Source organism: Eschrichtius robustus, chromosome 2 (assembly GCF_028021215.1).
Source record: "Eschrichtius robustus isolate mEscRob2 chromosome 2, mEscRob2.pri, whole genome shotgun sequence".
Lineage (NCBI taxonomy): Eukaryota > Metazoa > Chordata > Mammalia > Artiodactyla > Eschrichtiidae > Eschrichtius > Eschrichtius robustus.
Window position 1 is genome coordinate 126,036,832 of NC_090825.1, and position 23,163 is coordinate 126,059,994.

Here is a 23,163-nt window from a genome sequence, read left to right on the forward strand (position 1 = left end):
TCTCGTTTTATTGCTCTTTGCAGGTATCACGTTTTTTACAAACTGTGGCAACCCTGCCTTGAACAAATCCATCGGCACCATTTTTCCAACAGTATATGCTCACTTTGTGTCTGTCACATTTTCATTATTTTTATATTTTTGTTATTATTATATTTGTTATGGTGATGATCTGTGATCTTTATTTTTGATGTTATTATTGCAAAAAGTTACCACTCGCTGAAAGCACAGATGATGGTTAGCACTTTTTGGCAATAAAGTATTTTTAAATTAAAGTAGGTACAATTTTTTTGGACATAATGCTATTGCACACCTAATAGACTACAGTATAGTGTAAACATAATTTTTAATGCACTGGGAAACCAAAAAATTCATGTGACTTTGCTTTATTGTGGTATTCTGGAACTGAACCCAAAATAACTCTGAGGTATGCCTGTATATATGATCCATCAGTTCTATTTCTTTGGAGAATCCTAGTATAATAGGGGCAGCCATTTTATGTCTTGTTCACAACTCTATATACCCAGCATCCAGCACAATGCCTTATATGCAGGAAATGCTCAGTAACCAGGCTAGGGCATGCCTGACGTGGCAGATGAGGAAAACAAAAATACTCCCTGTACCGAAAGTATAAAGTCATCAGGAAGTATCTATTCATCTTTGATTCAAATAAGCCAAATAACTATAAAAGTTTAGAAGTGACAGTCGTAACAGATAAATGTCTTTTCCTATGCCATTTATCTTCCCATCTTTAGATTATTAATGTCAGAGTCTTCACTGAACTAAAAGTATGAGCACTGAATCAGTGCTGTAATATACCCATTTTCATAGCATCTACATTCTCAAGACACTGTATCTCAAACTTAGTCTCTTGCCAACTTATCATCATCCAACTTTTATGTTCCTTTTTATGAGGGTAGAACTTAAGGACCTGGTCTAGTACAATCTCACGCAACTCTAAGAACTAGCTCAAATTCCCCCTTTAGGTTGCTACTGCTAACAGTTCCAGCCACCCTACTCTCTTTTGTCTGAATTCCTTTTCATGTTCCTATACATTAATATTTATGTGCACCATCCTTAACAGTAGAATTTTGCCTTTCATAATATTATAAAAACTATAGATAGCTCTTCTTCCCATCCTTCAACAGCACCCAAATTACCATGGGCCAAAAAAAAATCACCTACAGGCAATTCTTGTTTATCTTTTCCTGTATCTTTCTTCTTGCTTCTCATTGTAATCATGCCATGTTGCCTTCTTTTCCCTTTTTGTTTTGTTTCTGGCGTGAGTGTGTTGGGGTTAACAATTCATTTAAAACAGTTAAGAAAGGCACTTCCTACTCCCCCTCTCCTCCTAAATTACCAAACTTAAAACAGCAGGTGACCCTCAACCACAACACAAGCCCTCAATTCTCAATTTAAATTCCTGAGTCTCAAAAGTCACCAATCCTCCTAGTACTGCATTCAATAGTTGATTACTTCTGAAAAGTGGAAGCATCTATGAACTTGAGTCTTAAGACACTGTAACCCTTTAACCTAGAATTGTTAGTACTTATTAAGCTCCATTTTATTAATGGCATTCATCATGAAAACAGAACTACGATGCACAGCTTTGACTACATTTTGATTCATGTAACTCTTCAGCGCTTCTGAAGAACTAGACACAGGACTAAAATGTGGGTCACCTCCTGATTTTCTATTAACTCTTGGTATACAAGATTGCTGTGTAACTCTCATTCTCCTTCTCTGCCCATATTTGCTCCTTAGATTTGTGGCCTTCGTTTTACTTTGAATACCTAGGTACCTAAAATTTAATGAACTAAACTTTTCTCTTGCCATCAAAAATTTAAGACCATCAACCTATTTCCTCCTCTTGCAATTTCATTTAAAACACAATTTATATTTTATAAGGTCAGTAACACAAAATTTTTATTCACAATGCTTTGGATTTACAACTTGCAGAAATACCTTTGAAATGGTTTGGGATCCAGAGCATTTTCACTAGAGAAAGACACTCATTGCTGCTATTTGGCTACTGCAGGGAACTGGAAAATCAGGTTTAATGAAGAAAACAGACACTAAGTTTTCTGGTGAATTAAGCAACTAGAACCAGAAACACAAATACCGATTAGACCTATTTCTCCATACTAAAAACTGATTTAGACGTTAAGTAAGAAAAGAACCACCGTTTTAGCTGTGGGTATGGTGAGCAGAGTAATAATTCTGATAATGTGATGATTTCAAGAAATTTTAGATATTAATTCTATCTTTTACTTCACTGAACCTTTCCCAGAACTTTCCTAGGTCTTCCAAACCTTTTTTAATTGGCTTAATTTCCCCACCCTTACAATCTCACACCCCTGGGGAGGGCATTGATAAGCATGGAAGTAATTTAAAATTGAACAAGACTAGAAAGGGAAAAGAAAATAAATACTGGAAATCCACCAACTGAGAGAGCAATCCTGCATCAAAGGTATTTAGCTACAATAACCAAGAACTTGCCCAAACAAGCTGTGTGTGGGTGGGTGGGAGGTGCTAGTTCTACACCAAGTGTTCTGAATCTTTTTTGTTGTCATGGATCCCCCACCTTTGGTAGTCTAATGAGGCCTACTGATCCCTTCTCAGAGTATTTTAAATGCATAAAATAAAATACATAGCATTATAAAGAAAACCAATTTTAGAGAAATTCAGTTACCATAAAATTACTTCAAAATCAATCTTGATATAGTAATATACATGCTCTTTATTAAAGCATTAAATAAGATTTAGAGGCAGATCTAACTAGTACTATAATTTTGGATATAAAGACTATTTTGAGTTACGTGCAACAATAATGTGATATGAAAATACCTGTGATTTCTATTGGTGACAAAGCCATAGGTACTGCCAGAACTAGTGGGGACTTGTTGCCTACGTTTATAAAAGAAAAACTAGGTTCAGTTAGAGGTACATGAAAATAAAGATGGAATTTTTTTCCTATCCAATTCACTGACCTCGTGGAGGATAAATCCCTGAACCAAGTTAAGAACCCTGCTCTAAACAGATTTTTAAGGTGAGCAGACTGCAGAATAAGATCTAAAACTTGGGCATCATCTGTTTCACTCAGCAATAATAATGTCAACTAAGAGAATTTGTTTTCCTTCTTCATCCTAACCCTCCTAACTGCTACTACTAATCCTTTGCTCACAATATCATCCCTAAGATCTTTGAATTATGCTGTAGGATTTCCACATTTCTCAATCTCCTTGTTCCTTGCCCTCTGCCTTAAAAGATGCATAAATGTTCCTTAACCTGCAAATTTTAAAAACACAAACAAAAAAATGTGCTTTGATACTTAGTACTATCTACTACTAAAGCTCCTATTAATTTACCCATTCAATATTTATGGTGGCTAACAAGACAAAACCCAGTAATTCTTGCTCTCATAGCTTACAGCACAGTCTGTGAAGGCAAATAAATAACACATATGATGAAAGAGAAACTGATGGTGAGAAGGTACAAATTATGGGGACCCAATAGATCTTTCAGAGGGAGGCATTAGGAAAAGCTTCTCGATGAAGAAGTATGTTGATTCTTGAAGCATAAACAGAAGACGGCCAGGTAAAGAGGTGTGTGGGGGTTAGGAGTACGCATTAAGCTTGTTATTCACAAGAAACTGAAAGTAGCCAGCATAGTTGGTTCATAGTAAGACAAGATCATCCGATTTTCTTGTTCACAGTTAACTTGTTGAAAATCTAGTTTCTACCTGCCATCTTACTCTTTTTGTTCTTGGTTCCCAGTATAATGGTTATCATTCTCATCATACTACCCAAAATTATACTTCAAAGATCACAAATGGTCCTTGCTGTCACTGCTCTCTCTAGCCTTGGTCCTTGCTGTCACTGATCTCTCTAACCTTGGTCATAGTAGTACTGGAAGACAGTATGTGGAGAACTGGAACCTCCAGGGGAATACAAGTATTAAAATATACTATTCCACTGGGAAATGGGACAATATATCTGTAGTTTTCACAATACCAATTATAAAGGGTTGATCAAATCTTTTCTTTTATTTATTTATTTTTGGCTGTGTTGAGTCTTCGTTGCTGTGCACGGGCTTTCTCTAGTTGTGGTGAGCAGGGGCTACTCTTCATTGCGGTGCGCAGGCTTCTCATTGCGGTGGCTTCTCTTGTCGTGGAGCATGGGATCTAGGCGCGCAGGCTCCAGCAGTTATGGCTTGCGGGCTCTAGAGCGCAGGCTCAGTAGTTGTGGCACACGGGCTTAGTTGCTCCGCGGCATGTGGGATCTTCCCGGACCAGGGCTCGAACCCGTGTCCCCTGCATTGGCAGGCGGATTCTCAACCACTGCACCACCTGGGAAGCCCCAAATCTTTTCTAATAGGCAAATATATAAAATAGATTAGTAGCTACCTAGGCCTGGGGGGATATGGAGAGTGACTGCTAATGTGTTCAAGGTTTCTTTTTTTTGGGGGGGATGAACATTTTAAAATTGGATTATGGTGATGGTTGCACAACTGTACATATAGCAAAAACCACTGAATTGCACACTTTAAGTAGATGATGCTTACACAGATAAAGTATCTCAATAAAACTGTCAATCTTTTACCAAAATCTGCTCCTCCAGTCTCTGTTTCAACACTTATTAAGGACCTACTATGTGTGTGATACTGCCGATAAGGATGCCATAAGCATCATAAGGTCTAAAAGAACAGGTAAGTGACAAGTACAATATAAAAGCGACAATAAAGTAAATATTAAACACAGAGGAGCGAGCTATTCAGAAGATAAAAGGGAAGGCTTCTTAGAAAAGTTAGTATCTGAGCTAAACTTTGAAAAATGCCTGTTACCTCTTTACATAGTCTCCTACTTTCAGTCACTCCTCTACAGTTTCATGGTGTCGTTTCTCTGCTATGAAAACCAATGCCCCTCCCTAATTACACACCAAAAAAGCAAAGTTTCATATATATATGAGGAACTCCAAAAATCTAATCTCTGCCTATCCTTTAATTCTATATCCTTATTCCCTCACCAGACTGCCCTCAGGCCATATCACTGAGTCAACAGTGACTTACTAAGCATGATTGTATACTGAGCTCTATTCCAGCCAAAGCCCAAAGCCTTCAAGTCTCATTCCTTTTCTCTCTCTGGAATATATATTACCTCCTCCTAAAAACTGACTTCCTTTAACTGCAACACCCCATTATCCCAACTCTCCTCTTGCCTTGATTAACTCTGAATTTCTACCACAGGGTTCAGTCCTCACTTCTCAATTTCCTTTCTCCACTATCACTTCTATTCTGATCTTGCTCAGATCTAACACCAGTCCTAGTTCCCTGGCCTAGGATTAGGTCTGTATTTTCTGCTAACTTAATTACACAAGAGCTAAACTTGGGATACCCTGCGCCTTAAACTCAACATGTCCAAAGCTATAACCATACACCCGACTTTTAAAGTGGTTAGGACTCCGCACTCCCAATGCAGGGAGCATGGGTTTGATCCCTGGTTGGGGAATTAAGATCCCGCAATGCTGCATGAGGCAGCCAAAACATAACTGGGCCCCCTTTTCCTTCTTCCTAATTTAAATCTCAAATTCTCAAGGCTAAAATGACTTACCTCCACTCCTTAAGAAGAGAAATATGAGAAAACAGACATTAAAATGTTAGAGCAAGGGACTTCCCTGGTGGCACAGTGGTTAAGAATCCACCTTCCAATGCAGGGGACGCGGGTTCGATCCGTGGTAGGGGAACTAAGATCCCACGTGCCGAGGGGCAACTAAGCCTGCGTGCTGCAACTACTGTGCCCACACACCGCAAAGAAGACCCAGTGCAGCCAAAATAAATAAATAAATAAATAAATACCTTAAAAAAAATGTTAGAGCAAGAAAGTAACAGAAATCAAAATATCTCTTAGTATACTTCAGAGACCAAAAGGTTTCCTTTAGGGTACTTTTTGCACTATAGGAATCACCTGTATTAAGACAGTTTTCCATATAAAGATTTAAGAGAACAAATAATTTTGGCTGGATGAAACATTCCCCCCACCACATTCTACAGTAATTAATTTGCTTAGCAAATCCTTCTTAAGTAGATTCCAGGTTAAAAAAATTTTAACTCAAATTTCTCTGCATTAGCAAATGAACACAAAAGAAAACAAACAATTCCAAAGTCTGATATAATCTTTTAAAACTAGAACAGAAGAAAGAACACAGTCTGGGCTTGAAATGTTAATGCAAGATAGAGGAAAGGGGAAAAATGGAAGAGGCAAGGCAAGCTATTATAAAGGAACGATCTAATCTGAAAGAAAAAAAGCAATGAATGAACACATGAATATCTATTCATAAATTTAAATTCTATGTAAACCTGAACTAATAATAAAGAACTATGCAATATATACTTATAAAAATAAGCCCTTCAGTGACTAGACAATTAAAAAGTGGCCCAGTAAACCAGAAGTTGGATTTGAAAATGGGAAGCTGGTTGAACTCACAGTATATGCAATATAGTGCAAAGAATAGTGAACCAGCAGCCAAAAAAAACAGGTTCTAGTTCTGGCTTTGCCATTTTCTTGCCTGCATAAGCCATTTTTGCTCGCTGATAAACCTTTAAAAAAAAAAAAAATTTATTTATTTATTTGGCTGCACCAGGAATTATTTGTGGCACACAGCATCTTAGTTGCTGAGTGCAGGATCTTTAGTTGTGGCGTGCTTTAGTTGCGGGGTGCAGGATCTTTTAGTTGTGGCATGTGGGATCTAGTTCCCTGACCAGGGATCCAACCTGGACCGTCTGCATTGGGAGCGCAGAGTCTTAGGCACTGGACCACCAGGGAAGTTCCATTGATAAACATTCTTAATATAACTTATTATACCTATCAAGAGATATAATAGTAATTATGAGACTGTAAAAGCACTACACAAACAAAAGGATTACTTTCATTACAAAAAGCAGTTGCCCAACAATTATGAAATGACAACAACCAAGACAACAGCATCTCCTACAATAGTCAGAGCCCTCTCAGTAAAATAATCACTAACTACCCCCAACTGCTCAATACAATGGAGTGTCAAATCCTCAACACAGTATTTCCCAAAGCGTGGTTCTGTGGTCTTTAGCAGAAATTATCTGAGGTTACTTGCTAAAAATACAGACTCTTGGGGCCCATTCCAGTACTGGTCAAACAAATCTGGGGGTGAGGCAGTAAACCCTACATTTTAAACAAGCTCTGTAGGTAATTATTATGCATGGTTGATGTTTGAGAAATGCTGACTAAGCAGGATTCACAAGGAGACATAATGGGGTCCCTGCTGACCTCTCCAATCAAGGCAACCTCTGCATGGTTCAGAATGCTGTTTGGGGCTCAAACTCATGTTATCCCTTTGATGTTAAGGGAAGGTTCATGTCCTCACAGGAGATTTAGACATCTTTGCTCCTAATTTTCAGCAAGAGACAAATTCACAATTATATACATGTCAGGTACATGGTAGATGCTCAAAAAGAACGTAAGCCTCACAAAATTTTTGTCTGTTCACTGAAATGTGCCCAGTATCTCAAACTGCCCACCCAGTATGTAGTAGGCACTCAAATATATGTATTTGTTGACTGAATGAAAAATGTTTGCTTATTCTCTAGAAGGTACTGTACAGGTACTGTAAAGTTCACTGACACTCTCCAACAACAGAGCTTTAATTTTTAGAGAAAAACCCAACATCACTCCCTTCCTTAAGAAGTATACAAAGTATTAATATTATGGAGGTCCAAAAATGAGAACACTAGGATTTCAATAAGTGAAGCTTAGTGGTAACAATAATTTCAATCAAGTGAGAAGAGCCAAAAGCAAAACAAGCTAACGTGAATACATAGTGAATAGGGTAGTAAAGGAATGGAAAAGGAAAAGAATGGTATTTACATAAAGGTATAAAATCCAGTCTTTTAAGAATTTCATTATAGTGTTACCAAGGACAGTGTATTAGACACTTCTAATACAACTGAAAGACTTGGAAAATTTGGAACTTAAAACAAAATTTACAAAAACTTCATGCTACTACTTTCCAACAAGGCAGCTTTAAATCAGATCTCACACTCCCCTTGCCATAAAAGCCACCTTAAGGACAGAATAATCTGGCAGTGTAAGAAGTGTAACAGATAAGTACTCAGAGCAGCCTCCAGACAACCTGAAATATAGGACAGCCTCAATTTCAGGTTAATTTGCAAACCTTGCCATTGCACACTTAAAGATGGCACAAACGAAACATATGATGTGTACTATGTATGCTTAGTCACTGTCACCATCTTGTTTCCCTTTAATAAAAAAAACTTCTGTACAAAAACTGCAAGTCAGAACCAGAAGAAATTCCAAAAGGCCAATTCACCACTGATAAATACTTATGCTGACAAATGTCCACATTAGCAAGCCTTTACTGTGAAATTAATAGACACCAGCATTTTGATATGGTAGTATCTTTATATCAGGATTCAAAGCTAAATCAACTAGTACAGCCATATTTCCATTTGTAAATTGCATACCGCCTAGTGAGTTCAGCTGAGTTCACTTAAGAAATACTAAAAGTGGGAATTCCCTGGTGATCAGTGGTTAGGATTCTGCGGTTCCACTGCTGGGGGCCTGGGTTCAATCCCTGATTGGGGAACTAAGATCCCAGAAGCCGCACGACGCAGCCAAAAAAAAAAGAAATACTAGAAGTCATATACCCCCAAATCAAATAAATCAAAATATCCGAGGTTAGAAACCAGGTGTCAATATTTTTTTTAAGTTTTCTAAGTGATTCCAATGTGCAGCAAAGTTTGGGAACCACTGAAAGACGCAGTAAGATCTATTCAAATAACACATCAGCTGTGTGACTTTAGGCAAATTAACCATTTTGACTCACACTTTATATAAAACCTCAACTTACAGGATTGTTGTAATGATTAAATGAGACCATATGCAATGCCTGGATATTGGTTGATTCTTTTTTTCTTGCGCATAGATGGAAAAAAGAATGTTTAGCCACACTAAATTCAACCAACTACCCACTTATTTCAAAGTACATTATCAATGTTATGAATAAAAGGCAACTAAAACAAAATATCATTGCAGAGAATGGAAGGTGTACCTTTTATTCTACTGATCCCATCAATTTATATAATGCATTAAAAAAACTCTTAAGACCGAGTTGGTCTTACAAAAATCCCTTTTATAAAGCAAAGTTGACATGCATGACGGAATTCATCCTAGGTTCAAATCTAGATGACATCACAGACAGAACCCTAAGTATTGACTCTCAATATAATGCCCTTTCCTTTTCCCTTTTTATTAAGGATCAGAATGTACTGTCCAACTAAACGTTTTTCTACTGCACTTCCAAAGTCTCCATTAAACAACATACCCCACTGACAACTCTCAGACAAGGAAAAGGCAGTATTTTAGCTATTCAAAGGAGGAAAATAGGGTAAAGATCTCAGTTGCCACTGAGAATCACCACCCCAACCTGGTCACTTTATTAGGTTAGTATACTTCATGGTGAAACATATTACTAACTTGTAGTCTTACGTAAAGACAAATCAACATCAAATCCAGAAAAATGTTACTACAATTCAAAAGAGCGATTAAAAAATAAATATATAAAACCTATGTTGTCACAAAACATAGCCTACCAAGGGTTAGCAGTATTAAAAAAAAAAAAAAATCAAATATTCTTCATCTCATTAGGGAGTGTGGGTTACATCAGTGTATGCATTTGTCAAAACTGATTCAATGGCACATTGATCTATATACACTTCATTGTATGAAAATTACATCTCATTAAAAAAAATTCCATTAAGACACGGATAAGTACATGTTATGTGATTACTAGTTGTTAACAATTTTCAAGAGCCACCTGAGATTGTATTGGAAATACAAACAGTAACAAAAAAGCATCATTTAGACTAGTTATTCATTTATATTATGAAAGCTATTAAGGTACTCATTTAGCCTCAGAAAAACTTGTTAAAACTCAAAGGCTGATTTTAAGAATAAAATGGAATAAACCAAAAGATTAGATTTATAACATTTGTTTCAAACTCTAGTTTTCTCTTGTATAGACTTCTTGACATTAAAGTTTCTTACTAAACAGGACAGATCATGAGAAACCATCACTAAATCATACCTTAGGTACAGATTAAATGTACTCGGAAACAAAATAATCTAGCTCTAAAATCGATTAAAGCCAAGGTAGTAAAATCCATGGACTATACCAGGGTTTACAAGTATTTACTCCACTTTAAGATACAAATTAATAATGTCCACAAAAGTTCTCATCCAGCAATCCATGGGTTCAAAAGGGAGAATAAGAACCATAAGGATCTAATTAAATAATAATACAAACAATAGGTTACTTACATTTATCAGTTTTTCTGTATGAGACCAAACGCCATACAGTGAAGGAGGCAAAATATGGCTCTGCAGCATCAAATGAAAAGATGTGGGTTATGTGAGCAGATATGATTTGACCTTGACATAAAGGTGAAAATGGCTCACAGGAAAATTGGAAGTTAGGAGATTTCTAGTAACCCCTCTGAGACTCAACAGTCTAATTTATATATCATGAAGTGTTGGGCTATTATCTCTCAGGTTTCATCCAGCTTCAAATGCTATCTAAGCATCATTACATTATTCCATTACTAGAAATCCAGCATAAGCCAATATAAGTACCTTTAGTATACCACGGATTCAGTTACTGTATGAATCCTGTGATCTGTAATTTCTCTCTCTAATAAAGACATACCCAGTGTAGACATCATCTTTGTTCTCTGATAAGAGTGTTAGAACTTATTTACAGGATATATGCTCAGTGCCAAAAAGCTAAGATTAAAATTTAAGCTGCTTTTATCACTGGACAGTAAGGATTAACTAATACTTTATAACTATCTCCTAGAATATTTGACATTCAAAGAAGGCAAAAAAAAAAAAAAAAAAAAAAAAAAAAAAAAGTGGTTAAAGAAACAAGACAACTGGGACCTCCCCGGTGGTGCAATGGATAAGACTCCATGCTCCCAATGCAGGGGGGCCTGGGTTCAATCCCTGGTCAGGGAAGTAGATCCCACATGCATGCCGCAACTAAGAGTTCACATGCCACAAGTAAGGAGCCCACGTGCTGCAACTAAGACCCAGTGCAACCAAATAAATAAATATTAAAAAACAACAACAACAAAAAACAAGACAACCAAAATTATCCTATGCCCCCTCCCATCTTCTTTATCATGTTTTCCTATAAAAGTATATCCCATTAATTTACTTTCTCCTAAATGGTAACCTATGGTTTACCTGATACAGGTAGCATTTTTAAGGTCCTGAGTGGTATCTCACTACTAAAATATCATTCAAAGGTAAGATCTAGACAAAACACCAAACTGTGATGAAATGCTTTCTAGCTACCATCATCTGAAAATAAATCTTAAAATTCAGAGCTGAAAGTTCTGAGATCAACTAGGCCAGTGACTTATTTAAGTAGGGAAACTTGTTCAAACAAAACCCTACCCAAAAGCTCAGCATGCAAAACTAGAAAATTACCAACCTGGCAAAACCCTCTTTTGATTTCAAAAAAGAGAAAACTGATATGCCTAAAGAGGTTAAGGGACTGACAAACCCCAGATCACTCAGTCAATACCACATGGCAGATTTAGAGCCTGGCTATAACATAACTGCTTCTTTAGAGAACAATTTAATCCAGTTCAAAGCGGCACAAAGAAAGGGAGGGTTGTAACAGAAACACAGTAATTTAAAATGAGCTCCCAGAGGTCAATTCACAAGGCCCAAGGACTTTCAGTTTCTTAAAAATATCAAGAGACTGAATGCCATCCTCTCATTCTTGCTCCTTACACTCACTGGATGCTATGCTTCCGCACAATAGATCCCTTAGTAAGGTTCTTACATACTAAGGACTTGATAAGGCAGGTATGCTATATAATAGGCCAGGTAATTTTCAGCCCTTGTTTTAGAATATCTCATAGTATCTTTAAGAAAATTGCAGGGTGTGGGGTGGATTGGGGGAGGAGGGAGATATTAGTGTGGTATAAATGCAGCAAACCTAAAAATTTTAAATTAATGTCAACATTTCTAAAACAATGGGTAACAGAAGAGACTGCCCTTTTAATCTAGCTAAGCTGAACAATTTAATTCAATATTTCCCAAGTAAATATTAAGTGTATGCTATATATAGCTGATGTGGAAATAGTGGGGAATAAACAGCAAAGGGGAAGATGTTGCCACCCAAAATAAAGAAAGCTTATGTAAGTCCTTCTTATCTTTCCCACTTCAGTGGACAAACAGTTCTCTCACACTTCACTTTAAAACCAATGATCCACTTTTTGTTTCTATGTACCTGGACTCTACTACTCCTAAAACAAATTTACTCTTTCCTCACCCTCATCCAATTACTACATTCTGCCTTAGAGACTACTCCCAGAAGCCACACTTTACTCTTGGATGCCCTCCCCAACCAGTTCACCAAGCTTTCTTCCTTAGAGCCAGATCCTGAAATCCCATCTCCTCTCCCAGGAAGTCAGGTTAACCTCTTTAGCTCCATCCAGTTTATAACTACCACAACACCCTCTGCACTCAACCTCTTAGAATTTTGCTCACAAGTCAATTTCATTTATTGATGTGTGTAATCAGTATATTGACTATTGCCCTTGTTGGTCTGTATCAGTGTTGTCCTTAAATAAAAGCTACCAAATAAAAGTGCATGTATTTAATTTGGGTTTAGCACTGAAAATGCCAGATGCTTACTGTTTTGAAAATGATTTCAAATACATTAAATTCAACCTGATTTGTAAAATTTATAAAACCTCCCAACACAGATGAATCTCAAAAGCATTACGTTAAGTTAGAGAAGCCAGACACAAATGACCTCATACTGTATGATTGCATTTACATGTAATTCTAGGAAAAACTAGTGATGGAAAGCAAATCAGCGAGGGCCAGGGTGGAGAGATGAAAGTAAATGCAAAGGGAAAGGAATTTAAAAATTTTAGGCGAATGCAATTGATATTTCTTATTTTGTGAAGAAAAAAAGCTAGATATTTTAATCAAGGTCTTCATTTTTCCACAATAACAAATTTATTTTCCTACACAGCAGGGTTTTGTTTTTTTTTTAAAGGGATGAGAACCATTAAAAATCTCAAATCTGGATTATCTCCGATTTCACATTAATCTTTACCTCATAAGATAAACTTGGAATTTTCTTCCTAATAATTTATTTTGACTTTGAACCAATAGAAAATCATATCATTCAATTTCTCCATTAAAAATGTCTATCAGCATTGAAAATTTTTTAAGGATAGTGTCACTCCGGTTGTTTCCACATCAGAATTAATGTATATAACCCAGTCATTAATTCAAGATTTGAGGAATAAAAGCTGGGATAGTAAAAGAGGCTACAGTAAATACCATTCCAGTTAATTCTCAACTACCTCCGGATCTTTTTGCAAATGTTATTTTTGAGTAATTGTTGGCAAATGGCTGAGTCTTAAACTATATTTTAGTCTCTATTCTGGGAAGAGGCTCTTTAATCTCAAAAATCAAACTATTCTAAAATCCTTTAAAGTTAACCATTTAAAAGAACCCAGTGTCTTCATCTGGTCTGGTCATCTTTTATCCTGATTACTGTTTGCCTTCACCAATATCACATCTCCAAAAAAAAGCCACAATTTCCCAGATGTGAGGAGTTACTGACCAAGTAACTCAACAGGTTAAAGTTACTTGTCAAACTGTGGTTACACGATTAACTTTTCTTTTAATACAACTGAGTCAATTTCAACATAGCGCTGTTCAAACTGCCTTTGCCATTTCCCACAAAATTTAGTACACAGACTGAAATGTAGCAAACATTACCATTCTTTACAGACTTAATTAACACTTCTGGAAAGACTATGAAAGATTTTGCAGAGTAAATTTAATTTCACATCGCATCTGCTGCAGAGATCAGACTGTCATTATGGCATCTCCTTCCCTGAACCCCACCACTGTCTGCAGCTTTATTCTTGGCTTTCCAAAGGTTTAATCAACTCAGGGCTGCTAAACAGGGAATCAAGGAAGCATAACTTATGAACTCAAGCAGAGAAAAGGGCAGGAATATGTGGTTGAGTCACGTCGTTCCGCCATTTTCTAAGCGGAGGAGGAAGACATGTTGGAACAAAAACACAACAAAAGAGCAGCCATTTCCCAAGCCAGCTCCAATAGCAACCCGAACTGGCCCAGCCCGGTGACTTCGGCACCCTCAAATCCACTTCACCGGACAAACCCAAGAACATGTGAGGTGCAGACGAAAAGAAAGCAGCAGGCAACCCTTCCGCGTTGGGATCAAAGATGAGCCGCATACTTTAACCGCAAACGAAAGCCTCGGGAAGAATGACGGAAGCTTTGCAGCAGAGTGTTACAAACTGAAATTCTAAACTTAAGTTGGCAAACTAAAATTTACTCTGTGATTGTGGTGACTTACGCTTCACAGGAAACCCAGGTAACTCAAATACCAAGAGCCGGATTCAGCTGGCCCTATCACCTGCCTCGTACACATCTTCCCCGTTCCCATACTTCCCTCGGAGGATCGCCTATTTGCTTAAGGATTCTTACCGTATGTGGGGGATGCCAACCCCACCTTGAAGAATCTTATAGAGTTTGCTCTCGTACAGCAACTGGGGATGCCTGGCCTTCTGAGATTCTAGCTTCACTGCCACTTCCTGCAGGGGAAAGAGGGGATGATGGCATCAACATCCTTACGGATTCAATGTCATTTGGGAGAAAAGAGGGAAACACGAGCAAAACTCCAACTCTCGACTAGAAGGTGGAAGTGAGAGGCTGGGAAAAGAAGGCTCTCTTTGTAATTATAAAACGAGGCAACCAGCCTCAAAGGCCTCTTCAGGGGGTAGTGACGAAAGCGGCACGTCCTCTAAAGTGCAGGAAAACGATTCATCCAGAAAACGTAATGAGAGGTTATGAAGAAACCAGGCGATCGGATGCTGTCCTAATGGGAACAAGAACCCCGGCAGAATTAAAAATATAGGTAGAAAAACATGGGGATCACAGAAATAGGATTTTGCCGTTCTCACCTTAAACGACGGTTTTAAAACTTCGATTAAGGTGCATTTTTAACAAGCTGGGAAACTTCCTAGTACACCCAACCTTTATCTTGGGTTTTTCCCTTTTAGGGAAAGAAAGCGGGGGAGGTTCCTAAGGCAGGAAAACTGGCTCCCTCTGGACTTCCCAGTGCGTGCATGCGGTGGGAAAAGGCCCGAACAGTTCGCGGGAGGGGGGGAGGGCAGGCGCAGCGTAGTCGTGAACCCCACCCCAGGTGATTACCTCGCCGTTGGTGATGTTGATCGCCAGATAAATGTCACCGAAGGAGCCAGACCCGATCTTCCGTACCAGTTTATATTTCCCTCCGACAATGAATTCGGCCTTGGAGCCGCTGCTGCTCGCCATCCTGCGAGACGAAGATGGAGGCTGGGGCTAAGCCCCGACACCTCTAAGGAGAGAACGGGAGACCTCTAGGGCTCGTCCACGGAGCAAGGCTCCGGAGGGAGGCAGGAAGCAGAAAACGCTGGCTCTTTTCTTGGCGTTACAGGGCCCAGAGTCGGCCAAGGGGAACCTAATCACCGCTGCTGTCAGGTTTCTTTTTGCCAGGCCGCAGATTGTTGAGGGGGTTCTCACGGTAACCAGGCTGGGCCACTTGCTTCTGGCGGCCCCCGCTGCCTCACTTTCGCGGCGACGTCGCGGGCTGGAAAAGGAGAGCGGTGAGTTAGGGCGGCGATACCGCTGCCACCACTGCCGCCGGCTCCCGCCCCGGGGGTACCCCTGTCACTCCGCCGACGCCGCCATCTTGTTACCCCGGCTCCAGCCAACACAAAATGCCCCCAGCGCTCGGGAGCCGCTTCTTCACGGCGCAGAGCACTGTGGGAAAAGGATTGCGGGCGCTAGTCCCGGAGGGTCGACAGCGAGAAGGGAGGGCGGAACCGGATCCGTGAGAGTCACGGCCCACGCTCCGAGCGTCACCCCGTCACCGCCCAACTGCGCACGCGTACTGCAACCCCGCTGACTGCGCAAGCGTGCCGTGGCACCTCCTCATCCCCGCCCAGGGCTCCTTTCCACTTCCGGTCGTTGGCTGTTCCACTGCTAACTACCTGTGTGTTAGTCACCTCAGACCCGCCTGGTTTCTGAAAGGCCACGCGGCCCCAGGTCTCGAGAACATGTTAGGGAGGAGTCACCTTCATTTTTCGTGGAAGATGGATACGTCAGGGCTTCGGAGTTGGGTATTGACCTTTGCTCTTTGTTTGAGGTGGTTTTTAACCTTTTGATCTTTACGGGGGCTACTCACTCAACCGGCCCATTCCAGCTCAATTTCTCTTTTGAAAGAGGCTATCGCCTCTAGTGGAGAGAAAGAGAAAAGCAGCCCTGTGCGGGCTGGGTTTGTTCAGGGCTCCCTGTTTTAGCAGTCTAGTTGATGAGTCTTATTAGAATTCTGCGCTTTACGGAGTGTTGGATTCCCTGTTTTTACAGGAGGGGAAAAAGAGGGAAAGCAGGAATTAACCCTGCCGCTCTGTGTCTTTGTGTTGTTTACCCGCTGATGATATTTGATTCCCAAAGGAAGAAAAAAACCATATTCGAGTAATGTTAATGGCCAATATATGTGAATAGAAAATAAGATTACTGCCGTGAAAAAACTGCCCATATGAAAGTTATCCTCTTCGCCCCCGCCCCCGCGTAAAAGAAACCTTGAAGAATCATATCTTGGTCGTGTTGAAAACTGCAGTGTTGACCCAAAAACATGGGGTAGAAATAACTCTTACAAAATGAAATTGACAATGTTTAAAACTTTACACGGTAAAATTTTTACTAAAAATTAGTCAACGAATCAGATCTTGAGCACATTTTGGTTTACAAAATTTGACCTGGGAAAACTGGGCTTGGTAGTAATGATGATCACAAAAGAAAGTTGCGTGTTGATGGTATCATCTGCAATATGAATCAAACCCTGATGAATGAGTGAATCAAAACCTCAGTTGTGAAAATTTAAGCAAAATCTATCCCAAATAAAATAATTTCATTAAAACTGGAAAAAATGTAGACTTAACTGCAAGTTTGAAAGCTGATGAAGTAGTTAGTAATGGGGTTCATCCTGGAAGATACCTGGAATTCCTACATGTTACTCTGTTTCTGGCTTAAATATTTGTATTCATAAAGCTCTGACCTAAATGTCTTGAATTTGAAAACAGGGGGAAAAGACTCAGGGTTAGCATGAATTTTTGAGGCACTACCAAAACCCAGGCCACCTGACTCCCAAATCAACACTTCTAGGCAATCTCCTTTGGTGACTCTAAAGCATGTCTGGCCTACTTAAAATTCTCTGCTGTTAGAGTTTGGTCTTAAAAAAAAAAAAAAGGTCAAGTTTAAGCATCTTGAAGTTTCCAAGTTTTCAGAGATAGCTACTACTCTGCTGATTTTCCATCACAGCCATCCAAAATTTGATGGATTCCTCAGCTTAAAGAGTTCCTTATAAGGGGTGGGGTATACATTTAAACGGATTTTTTTGTTGTTGTAGTGAGGATGCAGATGCTCAACTCGGGGTTGGGGGATAACAGTGTGCATGGAGTGGACTAGATTAGGGATTCCCCAAGGTCTGTGCGTGGACAGGGGCAAATCAAGTTTTCCATGAGATAACTAGAAAAGAGAAGTATAATGCATTTTTTCTTTAATTTATCTAATTTCAGATTACACGTTATTATGAGGTTTTATCTTCCTATATATGTGTTGTTGAAGTGCCCTTTTATAAAATGATCCTGATGGTAGATGGTTGTTTTGTTGATATCCTTGTTTGGCAAAACTAAAAGTTGATACTTTATGTCTGTCCTCACCACCATTTTTTTTTTTTTTTTAACTTTTATAAGCTTTTGAAATGCCACACTCTGGGACTCACTAATCTAAATAACTTTTAAGAAGCCCTTTCAACTCTGAGAGTCTATGATTTTATGTGTATGTTTTGGTGTGTCTCCTCACTTGTTTCCTGCCTGCTGTAATCACTATTCCAACATTGACAATATCCAGCAAAATGTACTAAAATGCTATATGAGTGGCAGTAGCCTTTTCAAATGTGATTTCAGTTGAAAATCTTAAGATTTAAATTTATCAGATTAAGGGCAAAAGTTGGGTTTTTTAATGTAGAAAATGGGGATTTTAGGTGTTGGCTACGAATTCAGCTTTCTCCTTAAAATCATGTATTATTCGTGGTAACTTTCAGCCTCAGTAATTGAACCTGTTTTTGGTTACAAATCATTCTGGGTTTTTTGTTTGTTTGTTTGTTTTGTTTTGTTTTTTGGCTGTACCACGTGGCTTGTGGGATCTTAGTTCCCTGACCAGGGATGGAACCTGCGTCCTCTTCAGTGAAAGCACACAGTCCCAACAACTGGACAGCAGGGAATTCCCCATTCTGTTGTTTTGAATCATCAGCAGCTTTACTGTAAAGGAGGGAGTCTTCTGCAATGTGCCAAAATGCAATTCCTGACTCCTGGATCAGCTGAATTCACCAAAAATATAATTTAAAGTATAGAATAAATATTTTAGACCTTCAATGAAATTGAGATCATCTAGTTCAATAATCATATTTGTAAATGCTTTGCAATCTACACAGTGCTTTCACACATACCAGTTGGGCCCAACTAGGACAAACTGGCTTGCCCAAGATCATACAGATCTTAGTGTCAAAGAAAGGATTAGAACCCCAACCTCTAACTGAAATAAGGAGAAAAAGGAAAGGGTAGAAGGTAAATTGGGACAGTCATGCCCCGCTGATTACTTGTTTTCAAAGAGAGATCAAGATGAATTGAAAAAAAATTTTTTTTCTTAAACCACAGTGCTTACCCAAGGAAAGGTCACTGGAAAGCAGAGTGTGTTTTAAGTAAAATGATAAGGACAAGCTTAAGAGGTATAGATAGGTGCAGTAAGGAAGAAAATAAAATCACAAAGGTGGCCTGCCCATCTCTGGAGTTGTTTGGTACAAATAAGTAGAAAAATGGAATGGCAGAGACTATGTCAAATGCTTTTTCACGTGTTGTTTAACTGTTACTGTTACGTAGCTTTGTGCATGATCAGTATTAGATAAGCCAGTTAATGAAGTGATTGAAAACATGAGATCAGAAATGTCCTGTTGTATCAGAGTGATAATCCATTAAGTCTTTTTTCTAGTCTTTGACAGTGACAGCTGTTTCTATGTTCCTTTCTTGTCTCAGTTCCTGTTCTCCCCCTCTGAGTTATTCACAAGGTTTTGCGAAAGTGTATTGCTGCATCTACAATAGCAACTTCAAACACTTTTGAGACATTCTGCAAACATTTCTTACCTTTTATGGGGTCATTAACCATAAATTTATTTCAATTAATTTAATTCTTTGAACATATATATCTGTGCTTTTGAACCATATGCCTTCAAGATTCTAAAGTTGATAAGTTCCACATGTATGCTCATTTACACATAAGATGTTGACTGCTCTTTTCCTTATAAAAGTGACAAGTATTCATTTGAAAAATTTAGAAAGTTTGATAAATCAGAAAAAAGGAAACAAAAATCTCTTAGAGATAATCATGAAATGTTAACAATTTGCTGTATATGTGTCCAGTCTTTTTTTTTTCCTATGTGTATTCTGTGTGTGTATCTTGAGTGTATGTATACTTACCAGTACATATGTGTGCACACACATATATTTAATTTTATTTCTTAAAATTTGCAACAGGTAGTCATAGTGCACTTTCAGTTTTGAGATCTGTTTTTTCACTTAATGATTTGTTGGAGACCTATTTCCGTGTAACTAAGTAATCTTCCAAAATATCATTTTTAGTGTCTCTATATTAAATATGTATCATATTGACAGAAGAACATTTAACCAATCTCAATGGAGTATTTTAGTTATTTCCAAACTTTTGCTAGTATAAACAATTTCAGTGAATATTCCTATAGCTAAATCTCTGCCCACATCCAGAATTAATTGGTTAGGATATATTTTTAGAAATCCTAAGGTCTTAAAATCCCTTGTATCATAAACAACAACTGATTCTGTTTTGGTAGTTTGTGATGAATAAACCCATATTCGTGGGCTATCCTATCTTCTCATTACTTAGATTTATCTTTACAAATTTAAATCTTTATCCTTTCCTTCTGTCCTTGAAAGAGGTTGTTAGATTATCTTTACTGACCAGCCATTGTTGTAAAACCTAATAAACTTAATTAGAAGAGAGCTTTTTTTGCAACTCTCCTATTCCCTTCCCCACCCATTTCAAAATCTCAAGTATTTTGTAAATCCGTGGTTTACAGGGATGTGCTCATAAGATTAAAAATGTCCCTTTTATGGACACAGCTAACAATTGCTAACATTTGTTGGCAATTAATGAAGCAATTGCATTCTTTAGATATGTAGATTCAGTTCAAGGAAGGGGGAAAATTAGTTTCCTGTAAGAGAGAATGGGGATCAAAGGACCCTCGAAACCAAGAACATAGTTAACTTAGTATGAAAAACAGAATAATTTCATATGTGCTCAAATCTCTCGTATTTTGCATGAGCTCAAGTATTCCCATAGATATAAAAGTGTATTCTCACAAAAATAAATATGTGGGGTCTTAGAGATGGGGAAGAATTCAAACTGTCACTGTTCCAAAACTGAGATTAACCCAGACTTTACTACAGAAATATTTTAAATGCTTGAGTTAGGCTTTTCACTGTACTTTGTTCAATGAGAATGCCTCCTTTGCCAGCTATATATAAATAAAATGTTGCCATCTACATTTAGAGTAGCAGAGGACCTGGAAGTTTTCCTAACTTAAAGCAAGAGCCCCTGGAAACAGTACTAAAGTAGTGGACACATTTTATTCTTAAAAAGTAGTTTGGGGTGGGAGAGGAGAAACCAGATGGAATATCCCTTTATTTGGGTATTTAAGAGCTAGGTTAAATGGTGTAAGGAAATGTATCCTGAGCTAAGTATTCAGAAAAACTGAATTTTATTTGTGACTCTACCTTAAGTATTTTCTGAGGCTTCAATATTGTAATCTTCTAAAAGAGAAGTCAGATTCTAAAGCTCTTTATAGGTTTAAAAAATACTGTACTATATACTAAAGATGACTCCTGTATTTGAAGTAGAAGGAAGACATTAACATGCTCTTTGCCTTTTATAGCTTCTTATAATTCAGATAATATGTAAAATTCTGATGGGCAGATCCTCACCCATTCTCCTTAATACTTGTCAGGAAAATCAAATTCTCTTAACAGTGAACCATAGCAATAGATAGATAGTTAGAAATTAGAAGACACTCCCAAATTAGAAGATTTTGGGAAATATCTTCTTTCTAAAATATTTAAGAAAGGCTGTAATTCTCCCTGCAGGTGGGGGAGGGACCTCACTTAAATGACCTCTGTAGGTCCCTTTCAGTCTAAAAAAATCCTTGCTTAGATTCTCATACAGGGCAAGCACAAAATGATTTTACTGTTCAGCACAGTCATATTCCTGGCAAGGAATGAGATTCAACAGTGAAAATCAAGCAAAACTTGTTTCATATCCTCTTCTAATACTGTGTACACTAGCCCCACCCCTCCCTCTCAGAGCTGCTTTGAAATAATGCCTGAGGCTTTAACTCATTTGTTTGCAATGAACATTCTGCAGTGTAATAATTAAATGCCAGAGAGATGTCCTGACAGGGAGGAAATTCAAATCATTGATGTTCCGTGTACACATTGAAAACCTTACCAAGGCCAGGCCTTGAAAGGCACTATAAAAGTTGAAATGCCTAGGTCTCCCCTGTGTTCCCCACTTCACCCCCATTATCTTGTTCTGGTCAGTCTGTCTGACCTAGCAATATTTAGATAATCAAATTATATTTTTAAATTTCTATTTTAATAACGCAAGCTATTAATTCCTGGAAATGCACTGTCATGCATGGCGTTCGGGGATATTGGTGTAGGCTTTTTTAAAAAATTTATTTATTTTTGGCTGTGTTGGGTCTTCGTTGCTGCGCGTGGGCTTTCTCTAGTTCCGGCGAGTGGGGCCTACTCTTCGTTGTGGTGCGCGGGCTTCTCACTGTGGTGGCTTCTCTTGTTGTGGAGCACGGGCTGTAGGCGTGCGGGCTTCAGTAGTTGTGGCACGCAGGCTCAGTAGTTGTGGCTCATGGGCTCTAGAGCGCAGGCTCAGTAGTTGTGGCACACGGGCTTCATTGCTCTGCGGCATGTGGGATCTTCCCGGACCAGGGCTCAAACCCATGTCCCCTACCTTGACAGGCGGATTCAACTACTGCGCCACCAGGGAAGTCCTGTGTAGGCTACTTTTTATTTGGAAGAATTTCATTAGTGTTTTGGAGTTCCTGCAGTTTCTCTGTCCCTTTGTTTTCTCAGCCTCTGTTCTCTTCCCCTGCGTTGTTCATTAGCAAGGGCGTGAAACCCTGCTCCCAATGACTCATTATTACTCACTAGAGTGATCTACTTTTCTTTGTGAGACTAAATTTTCAAGATGCTTGAGTTGCCATTCCTGAAGAGAACAGGTCCTAAGAACACATCCTGTTAACTGTCATCTCTCCATGCTAATGCTGGGAAGCACTGATGCTGATCACAGAAAATGGAATAGCTGCTCCATTTGATGCTGGCCAAGCCCAACACCACTGCAAAAAGACTTTCTGCAATGAGCAGAGCCCAGGGCCTGATTGGGGGAAAACACACACACAAACACACACACACACACACACACACACAAAACAAACAAAAAAACTGGATTGTAGGCCCCTAATCCACAAAGCCAAAGATGTCAAATTATGTTTATAGAGCCCTTTACAATTCATAAAGTAATTTCTCATTCACTAAATTGTGCTTTTCCTGACCTGTTTTAGAGATACGTAAAGCATCTTTTATTATATTCATCTTGTGTGTGATGAAGCTGAAGCTCTGGAGAGGTGTGGTGACTTCTTGAGAACTCCCTAAGATCCATACCAGTGTTCTATAAAGTATGCCTGTTCACTCTCACAGTTAGCATGTCCTGTCCAGACCCTGGTGCCTGCTCTAGATCTGGATAGGGAGTATATTAGCAGTCACTACCTCAGTTGCCGTATGGTTGATTTAAATCATCCCCCTCCAGCTGGTTGACCCAGCCCACCTGCAGCTCAATTGATCTTTCAGTGT

At 38.7% G+C, this 23,163-nt stretch overlaps 2 protein-coding genes across 7 annotated transcripts in view; one reads left to right on the forward strand and one right to left on the reverse strand.

Moving 5' to 3' along the window:
* CSNK1A1 (casein kinase 1 alpha 1) overlaps positions 1–15,935 on the reverse strand; it is a 48,817-nt gene extending 32,882 nt beyond the window's left edge. For 3 of the 4 annotated variants that reach the window (XM_068536176.1, XM_068536174.1, XM_068536175.1), the window contains exons 1-2: positions 15,323–15,935; positions 14,597–14,703 (exon numbers count right to left, since the gene is read on the reverse strand). In XM_068536176.1, the coding sequence (XP_068392277.1) occupies positions 14,597–14,703; positions 15,323–15,445 (230 nt within the window). In that variant the 5' untranslated portion in view covers positions 15,446–15,935. The remainder of the gene's footprint in view (positions 1–14,596; positions 14,704–15,322) is intronic. The other variant, XM_068536177.1, reaches the window with a different exon arrangement.
* Positions 15,936–16,085: 150 nt separating this feature from the next.
* Positions 16,086–23,163, forward strand: part of ARHGEF37 (Rho guanine nucleotide exchange factor 37) — a 74,093-nt gene continuing 67,015 nt past the window's right edge. For all 3 annotated transcript variants that reach the window (XM_068536169.1, XM_068536172.1, XM_068536173.1), the window contains exon 1: positions 16,086–16,272. Coding sequence is in view for 1 of the 3 variants with exons in the window: in XM_068536173.1 (XP_068392274.1) it covers positions 16,210–16,272 (63 nt within the window). In the remaining 2 variants the exon portion in view is untranslated. The remainder of the gene's footprint in view (positions 16,273–23,163) is intronic.